General features: G+C 41.4%; 1 protein-coding gene across 1 annotated transcript in view; it reads left to right on the top strand.

The window, feature by feature from the left end:
* LOC113011922 (alcohol dehydrogenase 1-like) overlaps window positions 1-6,131 on the top strand; it is a 6,462-nt gene extending 331 nt beyond the window's left edge. Inside the window, exons 2-10 of the mRNA XM_026151778.2 lie at window positions 128-208; window positions 1,140-1,241; window positions 1,420-1,561; window positions 1,900-1,987; window positions 2,108-2,327; window positions 4,487-4,747; window positions 4,905-5,037; window positions 5,717-5,855; window positions 5,943-6,131. Of these exons, the coding sequence (XP_026007563.1) occupies window positions 191-208; window positions 1,140-1,241; window positions 1,420-1,561; window positions 1,900-1,987; window positions 2,108-2,327; window positions 4,487-4,747; window positions 4,905-5,037; window positions 5,717-5,855; window positions 5,943-5,976 (1,137 nt within the window). The 5' untranslated portion in view covers window positions 128-190 and the 3' untranslated portion in view covers window positions 5,977-6,131. The remainder of the gene's footprint in view (window positions 1-127; window positions 209-1,139; window positions 1,242-1,419; window positions 1,562-1,899; window positions 1,988-2,107; window positions 2,328-4,486; window positions 4,748-4,904; window positions 5,038-5,716; window positions 5,856-5,942) is intronic.
* The last annotated feature ends 5,707 nt before the right edge of the window (window positions 6,132-11,838 follow it).

The following is an 11,838-nucleotide window of genomic DNA, read 5'->3' as shown; positions in this document are numbered from 1 at the left end:
GTGGAAAATGTAGGCAATATTGATGCAAGGTTAAAGTCCTTGACCACCTGAATGTCTCTATGACCGGTATTATCTAAACCTTGAGTGCAGAGCTTTTTTTTCCCCTTCCCGCTCTCTTGTCCTTCAGCTGCAGTCCTCCCTCGCTCCTCGTCTTCACATCAACTCGTGGACGTTATTCTTGGCAACAACCATGGCTACAGCTGGAAAGGTAAGTTTAATTTAACATGAGTTATTTGGCATTATGTGCATTCAACATGTGTTGTCTTCATGCATTTCTCCCTGTATTTTTCCCATTTTTTTAGTTGTAACCTTGCTTTAAATATGTGAAAACACAAGAAATATTTCAAGCTGATTTTCTTTTCTACCAGGATTACCAGTTGCTCAGGCTTAAATTCCTCTTTTCCTGTGTGTCTGTGTTTCCCGTTTGCCCCAGTTACATAGCACATGTCCCTGGCTCAGCACACAGCTTAAACATATTCGGCCGCTTTCTGTTGGTTGGTTAAAATTAAAGCAGTAAAGGAAAGCCAATGTTTACTAAGCCCACACAAACCATACTTATTGCTGTAGTTTAAAAAGAAATGTATCAACTGAAGAAAACCAAATAAGATTAAAAGAATACAGCAGTAATAAATCTTATGTTTGCCGGGTAACTCTTGTATGGACTTTGAACTGCTGATCATTGCTCCACTGATGTACTTTTATCTTTTCTACTGAAGCATACATAGGCGAGGAATGAAAGCCTTTCAGGCTTAACAGCTAATTTGACACTTAAATATCCCTCTCTGAGTGCAACGGCATTTATAACTAAGGATGGAAACATAATATAAACGTTCCATTATGTTACAGTACTTTCTAATATAGCTGTGTAGCTGTAGTACACACACACACACACAAGTGTTGTGTGTGTGTGTGTGTGTGTGTGTGTGTGTGTGTGTGTGTGTGTGTGTGTGTGTGTGTGTGTGGTCGTTCTCTTGACTTCATAGCACTCGAAAAGACTTATCTTGTGGCAGATTCATGTGAATGCACTTCAGATTATAGGTTGTCACACTTCAGATGACAATATTAAATTAAAGAATTTCAGGAAGTGTTTGTAGCATTGTAGCATATGTCACACTTAATTTTTTGTCACTGCCTTTTAGGTCATCAAGTGCAAGGCAGCAGTGGCCTGGGAGCCCAACAAGCCCGTAGTGATTGAGGAGATTGAGGTTGCCCCACCTCAAGCCAATGAGGTTCGCATCAAGGTAAGAGATGTCCACCTTCAAGACACACACATATCTGTATTTGTTTTATTACAATTTTATAACTTTTTTTGTCCTTGTGTTAAAAACAACTTGCTCGATGCAGTTTGGAAGGTCCGTTTAATGAAAGGTTGGATAGCATGTCAGTGTTTACAGTCTTTAATGATTAGCTTTTGTGCAGATTGTGGCAACATCGGTGTGCCACACAGACCTGTACCATCTTTTCGAGAGTATGCATAAAGATGGCTTCCCAACTGTCCTCGGCCACGAGGGAGCCGGCATCGTTGAGAGCGTGGGGCCTGGAGTTACGGAATTTCAGCCAGGTCAGTTTTGAATTCCTAAGAGTCCTGTCAGTTTCATGTGTTTACAGCCAAGACAGTACATGTCTGCTTAATGGGATGGGAAAAAAATACAGTAACCAGTAAGTCTTTTTTTACAATCTAAATGTTTGCAGTTTCTCTTTTGGCAGCTTTGTACAACTAAATGTTTAAAGCTGTTGGATCTTGTGGTCCAGGCCACTCAATCATAATACTTAGCAGTAAATTAAGTAGATATTCTCCATCGACTGAGGTCACGCAGCTCAACAATAACAGCATCAGCAAAGCCTCTAAAAAGAATCATGGGAAATATTCTGTTTGGTTTCACTGTTGTTTTCTTTTAGGAGACAAGGTGATTCCTCTTTTCCTCTCTCAGTGTAAAGAATGCCACTTATGTAAGAATCCCAGGACCAACCAGTGTGAGGTAGCATGGTGAGCACTCATCTCCTGTGATCCATTTTATCTTCAGTTTTGTTCATAGGCTGTTAGAGCATTAGACACGTGCCTTTAAAAAATGTTGTTTTTAATTTTAGCATAAATTCTCTTGTTCAGGACCAGGATTAATCAGGCCATCATGGCTGGAGTGGAATCCAGGTTTACCTGTAAAGGGAAGAGGGTGCTGCAGTTTATGGGGACCAGCACCTTCTCTGAGTACACTGTGATCAATCAGATGGCTGTGGCTAAGATTGATCCTGCTGCTCCTCTGGACAAAGTCTGTCTTCTTGGATGTGGGATCTGCACTGGATATGGGGCAGCTGTTAATACCGCTAAGGTTTGTAATTTGGGCTTGGATTTGGGAATTGGAAATGCGCTTGTTCTCTCTTTCAGAGAAGTATTAAGACGTTCATACATAATTTTTCCAGATTTTGGAAGTGAACCCTGCAGTTGTTGCTGCTTAAATCTTTTAAGTGTGTCTGTAGAGGCCCTGTGACATATCAGGGCACTTTAAACCAATCTGGGAAGAGCAGAAGCAGAAGTTTTGAGTGTTTGCTGATCTGGAGGATTCAGGTGTACATTAGCAAAATGCCAAAATCTTGACTGGAGTGAATGTCACTTTGAGCACTTGCCACAGATTCTTAATAGGATTGAGGTCTGTGCGGGCCACTCCAGGATCTTGGTTTTAGTATCCTTGAGGAACTGTTGGACTAATTTCAATGTATGTTTGGGGTCATTGTCTTGTTGCAAGACAAGCTGATGCTGATTGAATGTCGTTAGGAAGCCAATTGGTTGCACAGGTGTGATTTCAAAGCTGATTGGTTAATTACTGTAGGTGTGTTTTGAAAGCAAACATTCACATGAGGCTAATATTTTGACCACCCCTTATTTTTTACACTATATGGTAAAAAGTAAGCCTAAAAATATATTTTATATTACAAAATGTACCAGAAGCTACCAAATAGCACTGGTGAATTTTTAATTATATCAAGTTTTATCAATGCTGCAAACATTGGGAAGAAGTTTAGATAAATGTGCCTTAATTCCTGGAGGGGCTAATAATTTTGGCCTCAACTATAAATGCTAAACTTTATGACAGCACAATTTAAAAAAAAACAAAAAAAAAAGACTCAATAAGTGGAGCTTGTTTCGAGAATTTGGCAGTAGAAAGACTTTTCTCTCTAAAAAGAACAAGGAAGTTATCTGGAACAATGTCCTTCAGACAAACAAGGCCACGAGATTTTTTTTAATCTATAATACAAAGCACCACGCCTCGTATCTCAACCTCATGTCTCCGCTATGGTGTCTGGACATGACATTGTGATCTGTAGTGAGAGTAGGAAACAGGTGAGAGTGAGCTTGTAGTGGTGGAGGCACTTTCTGGGAAGAAGATGAATAAATATCAACAGAACCAAGACAGAATACATGTGTGTGGATGAGAGAGAGAGACAGGTGGAAAGGTGAGGTTGTGAAGAATAGAGATTGTAAAGCTTCAGCAGACCAGCTAGTTCAGAGACTCATCACCCCGGAAGAAAGCAAGACGACGATGGAACCGTTTTTTTTACTTGTTAGCAACGGAGGCTGGTTGGAACCAGGCTCTTGGAGCTGAACGCTGCTCACCTGTTTCCTAGCCAACTTCAAAGAAACAGCCTTCCCTTGCAGCTTTTTATTCAGTGAATACAAGCACCACCCATATGGTCACAAAAGGTTAGAACACTGTGTGTGTGTACATGACTTCCTGCCACACAATATATGCTTGCAACGGTTTAACCACATTTCCTAGTTATCCAAAGGTCATCTCCCCACACCCGTATACGGCTTAACTTTAATGGTTCACCATATGCAAGCATAGGTGAGCTCCTAAATGGCCGGGGGTGGACATTCCTCAGAAGATAAGGAAACCAGAATCTCACATAGAATGTGCCTGCAGTTAAACGGCTACAGCTAATTACCTCCCCCAGCATCATAGATGTGTAGGGGAGGAACAGAAGAATATCTAACCGTGCAGTTTAAGGCACGGTTTACAAATTTAAGTAAAACAATGGAAACATTTAACAATTTCAATCTAACAACAGGAGTTTAAATGCTTGGAATAAATATTCAAATGTATGGTTAGAGACACTGTAATTTGATTGTATATACAATGACAATAAATGCTTTCATTCATCCAAAGCAGCAGACAAGAGAGGAGAAGAAGGGTGGAGAAAACGAGAACAGTGTCAGAGGAAAAAGTTGAAATAATTTGTGTGCTTGGTGGTACTGAGTCCTTTTCATTTCAATTCAATTTTATTTATATAGCCCCAAATCACAACAATAAATTGAGCCATTTTTGACTTAAAACTAAAATCTTTTCAATAGAAATTCTCATCAAGATTGAAATGCTTTGGCAAGAGTTACCACTCATTAGAAGATACAGAATATGTCCATTCATTATGTTTCTATATATTAGAACTTTACTATACCCAGCACAAAGTGTCTAAGTCTCTCATCTTGTAGGTGGAGCCGGGCTCCACCTGTGCCGTGTTTGGTCTGGGAGCTGTGGGTTTGGCTGCAGTCATGGGCTGCAAGGCTGCAGGAGCCAAAAGGATTATCGCTGTTGACGTCAATCCAGACAAGTTTGAGAAGGCCAAAGTGTTTGGAGCCACCGACTTTGTGAATCCCAAAGATCACGATAAACCTATCCATGAAGTGCTCACTAAGATGACCAATGGAGGCGTGGACTACTCATTGGAATGTGTTGGGAATGTGCAAGTCATGGTAGGGAGATTTAATCTAATGTGGTTTAAGAACATGGAACATGAAATAAAGTTAACCAAGCATACTTTTTTTTCCCTTAGCATTTAAAATGTAATAATTGATTTTAATCATTGAAGAAGCCCTTTGATCTACTGACTCTGTGCCCTTTTCCATCTAGCGCAGTGCCCTGGAGTCTTCAGCCCAAGGTTGGGGTGTCAGTGTGATTGTTGGATGGACAGACTTGCATGACATAGTTATTCGACCGGCTCACCTCATCTCTGGACGTACGTGGAAGGGCTCCATGTTTGGAGGTGAGATCAGTCTATTTTACATCCTGTGAGGCTGTGGGAGTGTGTGGGTGTGGTGTTGCTCTTTCTCTCTCTGCCCTCACTCCAGGATACAGCTGCTGCTCATTCCCTCATTCAGCACCTGGACCCAGTTAGCAGTTAACTCTCAGACCTTATATAGGGTTAGAGTGGGGTGGGTTTTCTCTTTGTCGTTGCACTGATTGTTAGGGAATGGAGAGGTGCTATAGTGTAGTTGTGGGAGCAGTGGGGAGGTTTACTGCTTTCAGTGAGTAGTGTGGGCTCCAGCAGCAGTAAGGTGTGTGCTGCTACAAGTGATTAGGGTGGGCCTGTGGGCTTTAGAAGTGCATTATTCTTTGGTGCTTGTTTGTTCTTCCACCTTCTTAAGACACATAAGACTGAGTTGTGACCTTTGTCTTTTTTGCAACGCCGCTTTATTAATAAGAACAATCTCTTTGACTTGGGATTGTTCATAATAAGAACTTAATATTCACCACACTGCTTTGTTTGGCTTCCTTCTCATTCTTTCCTGGTCCTGTTTCTACTGTTCCCCACACCTACCCCTAGACCTTAGACTGTTACATCCCCACAAATAACTATTATCACGGAGTGATGAATCGCAAGTAAAGGAGCTTTAAGTTTACATGTTCTAAAATGTGGCTCTTATTTTAATCTTGTGATTCAGGATTTAAGAGTAAGGACGGCGTCTCCAAGATGGTTAAAGACTACCTGGACAAGAAGTTGAAAGTGGACGAGTTTATTAGTCAGAACATGACTTTGGATCAAGCCAATGATGCCATTGAACTCATGAAGAACTGCAAATGGTAGATTTGCCTTTCACAGCTGAAGAAAAACACAAGTTATTATTTGCTAAAGTGAAACTCAGTTTTTTTTTCTCTTTCTTTCCACAGCATCCGGGCGGTCATGAGTGTTTCCCCACCATAAGACCACTGTGCTGCTTCCAGCAACATTAAATCCAGTAGTGTATCACTACAATCAGTTTAAATAGTTCAGTGAATTCCTCTGTGGACATTCATATGAATTCATATGAGCAAAAATTTAAAAAGCATTTATGGATAAATAAAATGGCATGAAACAGATTGGTTTGTGAGACTCCTGGTTTTTCTTGTTTTATTGGTTTTTATGTCATTAAAGTCTGTATGAAGTGTGTCTAGCTAAGATTTACACAGCGCAGCCTAATAATATAAATGTTTGCTTTACTTGGCAGGCTGTGTTGTAATTATTCTGCTAGGACTGATACCATGATTTGTCCCCTAGCAGTCCTGCTGGTTTCTTGTAGAATTTGTGATAAGAGAGAGGATACTGCAGCAATTCCTGTCGATTCAAGTGACAAAGCCAGCATACGTATGCCTACCTCTACAACTTGGCTCATACAAGAACTACAGGTTAGATCTTTATGCTAAGCAACAATGAAATCTTAAATGAATGAATAAAGTCACTGTGTCTGCTCAACACCAGAAGGAGTTTGCTGGTATCCACACTTTAAGAAATATTGGTTCTCCCTTGCTCCTCCTGATCACTTCTCTGCCTTCCTGTTAGCAGGTCTGCCCAACCACTCTCACTGGCCTTGAAATCTACCTACCACCCACCACCTTGTAATATAGCCATTACAAGATAAAGCACCTGATGCAATAAAAATCTTTGGTTCTGCCTGTCATGTGTAAATGTGTACTTTGACACATTCACGAGATAGCGACATATACCAGCCAGCTAAGAACTGCTACAGACTGGACGCACACATAGGCAGCACTCCAACAGCAGAACAATGTCAGGGCTCCCTGTCCAGCAGGAAAGTCCTGGAAACACTGCTTTAAAAAAAAACTCCAGATCCAGCCTTGAAACTATGCAAATCCCAATCTAAACAAGCATCCACTTGTTGCACTGGAAAAACACACATCTACCTAATCCATAACCAGAGATAGGAAGCCACAGTATCCACTGCAAATTATTAGGCGGGTAATGAATACCACTCATTTGCTGCACTTTCTTCAGACTATTTTGGTAATGGTGTTTTTCAGCTGCTTTCCTAAACTTCTCTGTGTTTCTGCTCAATTAAGCAAAAAGTCTGTTGCAGCCTGGTGTTGACAATAGCAGCTTTTATCAGGTGTGACTTGTCACTCTGATCGCTTGTTTTCAATTTATTTCAGTTATGAAGCCCAGAATTGTCAGAAAACAAACTGCAAACTTTCCTGCATCGTTTCAAACATTTCAAAAGGCTCGGTGGCAAGTGGAATAAGATCTTACCAACTAACTGATCTGGTCTAACTCTAACTGCAGACACAGTGAAGTTTCAGAAAAGCTTTCTCTAGCTCTGTAAGGTGATAGACACAAGACTGTTTCATTTTGAAGTAAATATGAAATGAACAGTTGCAGGTTTCCAATCTGGCTGTCTGCACTGCTAGGGTGGATATACTCATATTAGTTAAAGCGAACATCAGTGCAGTTCAAAGGCTCCAGAAAGTTTAAAAAAATAAAATAAAAAAATATTAAAATACAACTAGTATTGTCAACCTAACAATCATTACTCCCTTGAAAAAGAGGTTTTTGATCTCAACGGGACATTCCTGGTTAAATTAAAAAAAAATTAAGTATTAAACCTCTCTTGCATCTTAAGAAAGGAGCAAAACAACCCAAGTAAATCTTTGTTGTTCAAAGTTGAACCACAACTCTGTAACCCTAAACCTGTAAAACATTTACCAGGACCTCAACAAAGAGAGACTGGCCCATTTCCAATACAGCCCCTACACCCCCTCACTGTGCACTTTCACTCAGTTTGCACAGTAGTACAACGGTTCACCACAGATAAGCTGATAGGAGAAGAAGCTGAACCACTGTTTTGCACATTATTGATTATATCTCAACAACATTAAAGCATGGGTGGTTTTCCAATTAAAATGAGTATCATGTACAAAACTAACCAAAGGACTTTCTTCCCTTTGTAATATGTTAAAACTTCAGATTAGTTTAATCATTCTTAGACACTTTTGGTACATGAGGATAAAAATCTATTTGAACAAATGTAGCGAACCTTATTAAGGCAGGCAGCTGTGGGTGAAAGCTTCGCAAATTATGCAGCTGAACAGATTTTACATGTGACAGTGGTCAAAAATTTCCATGTGCATTTCAGAGACATGTTAACACTTATGCCTACAAGAAGCTATATCAGCTAAATGGGCAATACCAAAGGTGTACTTACTGTTTCCACAAAAGAATATTTTTAGAAATTAAACATTAGATTTTTTTTTTTCCTGTCAAACAAATATTTGGAAAGTCTCATTTTATCCACCTTAATCAGCAGGGACTCTTCCAAAGAGGATCAAGAATGAAGTGATAAGCAATTTGGAATCAACAGACCTGTAAGAGTAATATTCTTGGCCTCTAGAGGGCAGCCAAATATCAACCAGCCTGTTGAGCTAAAAGCTGATTCTGTGTTTGCTAAAGAACTCTTTGGTATTTTTAGCACTTGATTAATGTTGCTTTGCTTAATGTTGCTTACAGTGTTTATCAGATAACCATGAAAAACACAGCCATAATTTTCATGCCCCTCACTTACCCTGACCCTGCAGGCTGAGGGGTTGCCCTTGGCTGTGTTCGGCCTTGGGGCACCAGGCCTCGCAGGGATCATGGGCTCCTACATAACTCACCATATGAAAAACATGATGTCATTTTAATGTCTTTCTTTCAATGAACTGATAGCATTAAATATAATACTGCCTGCTTCAAGTCCTCTACCATAATCCCTGTCCCCAAGAAACCTAGGATCACTGGACTAAATGACTACAGACCCGTGGCTCTGACATCTGTGGTCATGAAGTCAATTGAGCGCCTAGTTCTCTCCCATCTCAAGACCCTCACGGCCCCCCTCCTGGACCCCCTGCAGTTTGCATATAGAGCCAACAGGTCTGTAGACGACGCCATCAACATGGCCCTACACTTCATCCTGCAGCATCTGGACTCCCCAGGAACCTACGCCAGGATCCTGTTTGTGGACTTCAGCTCTGCCTTCAACACCATCCTTCCAGACCATCTCCGAGACAAGCTTTCCCAGATGAATGTGCCTGATCCCATCTGCCGGTGGATCACTGACTTCCTGACGGACAGGAAGCAGCACATGAGGCTGGGAAAGAATGTCTCGGACTCCCGGACCATCAGCACCGGCTCCCCTCAGGGCTGTGTTCTTTCTCCTCTGCTCTTCTCCCTGTACACCAACTGCTGCACCTCCACCCACCAGTCTGTCAAGCTAATCAAGTTCGCAGATGACACCACCGTCATTGGGCTCATCTCGGACGGGGACGAGTCTGCCTACAGGAGGGAGGTTGAACGTCTGGTGTCTGGTGTCTTGGTGCAGCCACAACAACCTGGTGCTGAATGCCCAGAAGACAGTGGAGATTATTGTGGACTTCAGGAAGCACACAGCCCCACTCCCCCCCATCATCCTGACTGACACCCCCATCACCTCTGTGGACTCATTCCGCTTCCTGGGTACCACCATCACCCAGGACCTGAAGTGGGAGCCCACCATCACCTCCGTCATCAAGAAAGCCCAGCAGAGGATGTACTTCCTGAGGCAGCTGAAGAAATTCAACCTGCCAACACGGACGATGATGCAGTTCTACACTGCAATCATCGAGTCCATCCTCACCTCCTCCATCACCGTGTGGTACGCTGGAGCCACTATCAGGGACAAACAGAGACTGCAGCGTGTTGTGCGCTCTGCTGAGAAGGTGATTGGCTGCAGACTCCCATCTTTGCAGGACCTGTACACCTCCAGGACACTGCGGCGTGCAGCCCGGATCTCAGCTGACCCTTCTCACCCTGGACACAGTCTGTTTGACCTGCTCCCCTCAGGCAGGAGGCTCCGGTCCATTCGCACCAGAACCTCTCGCCACAAGAACAGTTTCTTCCCCTCTGCTGTTGGACACATGAACAATAACCACATGATTGTCCCCGCCAATAACACATGACCCTACGCTGCGTCACTGCATCATTTCATGTTTGGCACTGATCACCACCTGCACTCATGTATATATCTTTCTACGTAGCACTCATAATTCTTATTCTCATGTATATATCTCATGTATATCTCATGCACATATCTTTCTTTCTACATAGCACTTTAATTCTTATTGTCTGCACTGAAGCACCGCAGCAATTTCCTAATGTTGTAAACCTCAACATCTGGCAATAAACCCATTCTGATTCTGATTCTGATTCTGCAAAAAGCAATTTGCTGAATTCCAGTCCTACTGGGGTCCTACTGCCCAGGGTGTCACATGCAAAAAGTGACTTAAAAACACAGATCATGACTGCAAAGAGACACAAAGATGATACATAAAGGGGTTAAACTGTCACAAGAGGAAACAGGATGACTCGCCTAAGGTGCATCATAACTGTAAAGAGATGTAAAACAACTACAGAGACCCAAAAAACATGCAAAACAACCACGAAGAGAGAGATCACAATGCAAAGGGACAACAAAATGATGCGAAGAAGAAATGCAGAACAGCAGCCAGTTTTTCCTGGTTCAGAATTGGAATTTGTGGATTGACTATTCACATAAGCATGACATGTCCGTGCACAGTGAAGGCAGTGAGACTTTGTTACCTCGCTGGACAGAAATCTGTGCAATTCTACTTCATTTCAGGATATTTGATGAAGAAAAATGGCTATGATGGTCACTGAATGAAACCAAATTTAACATTAGGAGCATACAAAATAAGGCCTAGCTCTCTGTTTACTGTGCACGGTTATTAAACAATCTTACAAGTCTGTTTTATTTGAGGAATTCACAGTCAAGACAGCGCTTTGATCGGCATCCTCCCCCCCGAAGGAACACATACGAACGTATACACAGAGAGAATATTGTGAGAGAGAAAAACAGAGGAATCAAACCCAGATTATTCAGAAGTATTCTTTGATCTCATCTGAATGAATAATAAGGTGATGATTCTTGTTTTTGGTTTTTTTAGAAACAGCACGGACATGGAAGCCTGTTGAAGTTGGAGAAAAGTGTGTTGAAAACACTGCAGATTAACTTAAGACTGTTTAAATGATTGCACAATATATCTTTCCTCCCAACATGTGGTTTCGGTTTTCTGTGTAGATTTCACCAGTGGATCAAAAATCTGTCATTCCCCAAATGTTGACTGGAGATTTATTACACATGCACAAGTGTTGTTGGAAACTAAACCAAACAATACTTGAAGCATTTGAATATTCTGATAATGAATGACTTTCAGAAAGAGATCAGATTTGCACTGTCTCATTCAAACTTGCAAATCAAAACCCAGTTCCACATAAATGTACCAGAAAACACAAGAGACGCGGCCCATTATTCTGGTTATTTGTTATTTAGAAAGGAGGCTGTGTGAGAGCTGAAAAATGAGCAACTCTGAAATAATGGGTGTCTCCCAGGGCTCAGTCATGGGGCCACAACTTTTGAATCTGTTTATAAATGATTTTCCTACTGATGGGAGAGAGGCTACTCGATTTAAAAAATCAAAACAAAACAAAAAACAGCTCCTATTTGAAAGACCAATTTCATAGTTTTTATTTTTAAAAAGGGAGAATTTTTAAGTTCTTAGGCATAATCTAAGATCTTAAATTTAAGCCTCTCTTTTATCACTGCAGGCGTGAACCCATTGCAAGGTCTTTGGAACAGGAAATTATGATTATAACAATATGAATTTCACAGTAGTCATTCTTGCAACCACAGTATTTTCTTGTCTCCTGTGTTGTTGAAAAGTCATCGCTCTCAGCACTCGTAGGTGTAAGAGACTTTTAATA

Source organism: Astatotilapia calliptera, chromosome 19 (assembly GCF_964374335.1).
Source record: "Astatotilapia calliptera chromosome 19, fAstCal68.1, whole genome shotgun sequence".
NCBI lineage: Eukaryota > Metazoa > Chordata > Actinopteri > Cichliformes > Cichlidae > Astatotilapia > Astatotilapia calliptera.
The sequence above is the reverse complement of the archived record's forward strand: the minus strand, read 5'-3'. Positions and strand labels throughout refer to the sequence as shown.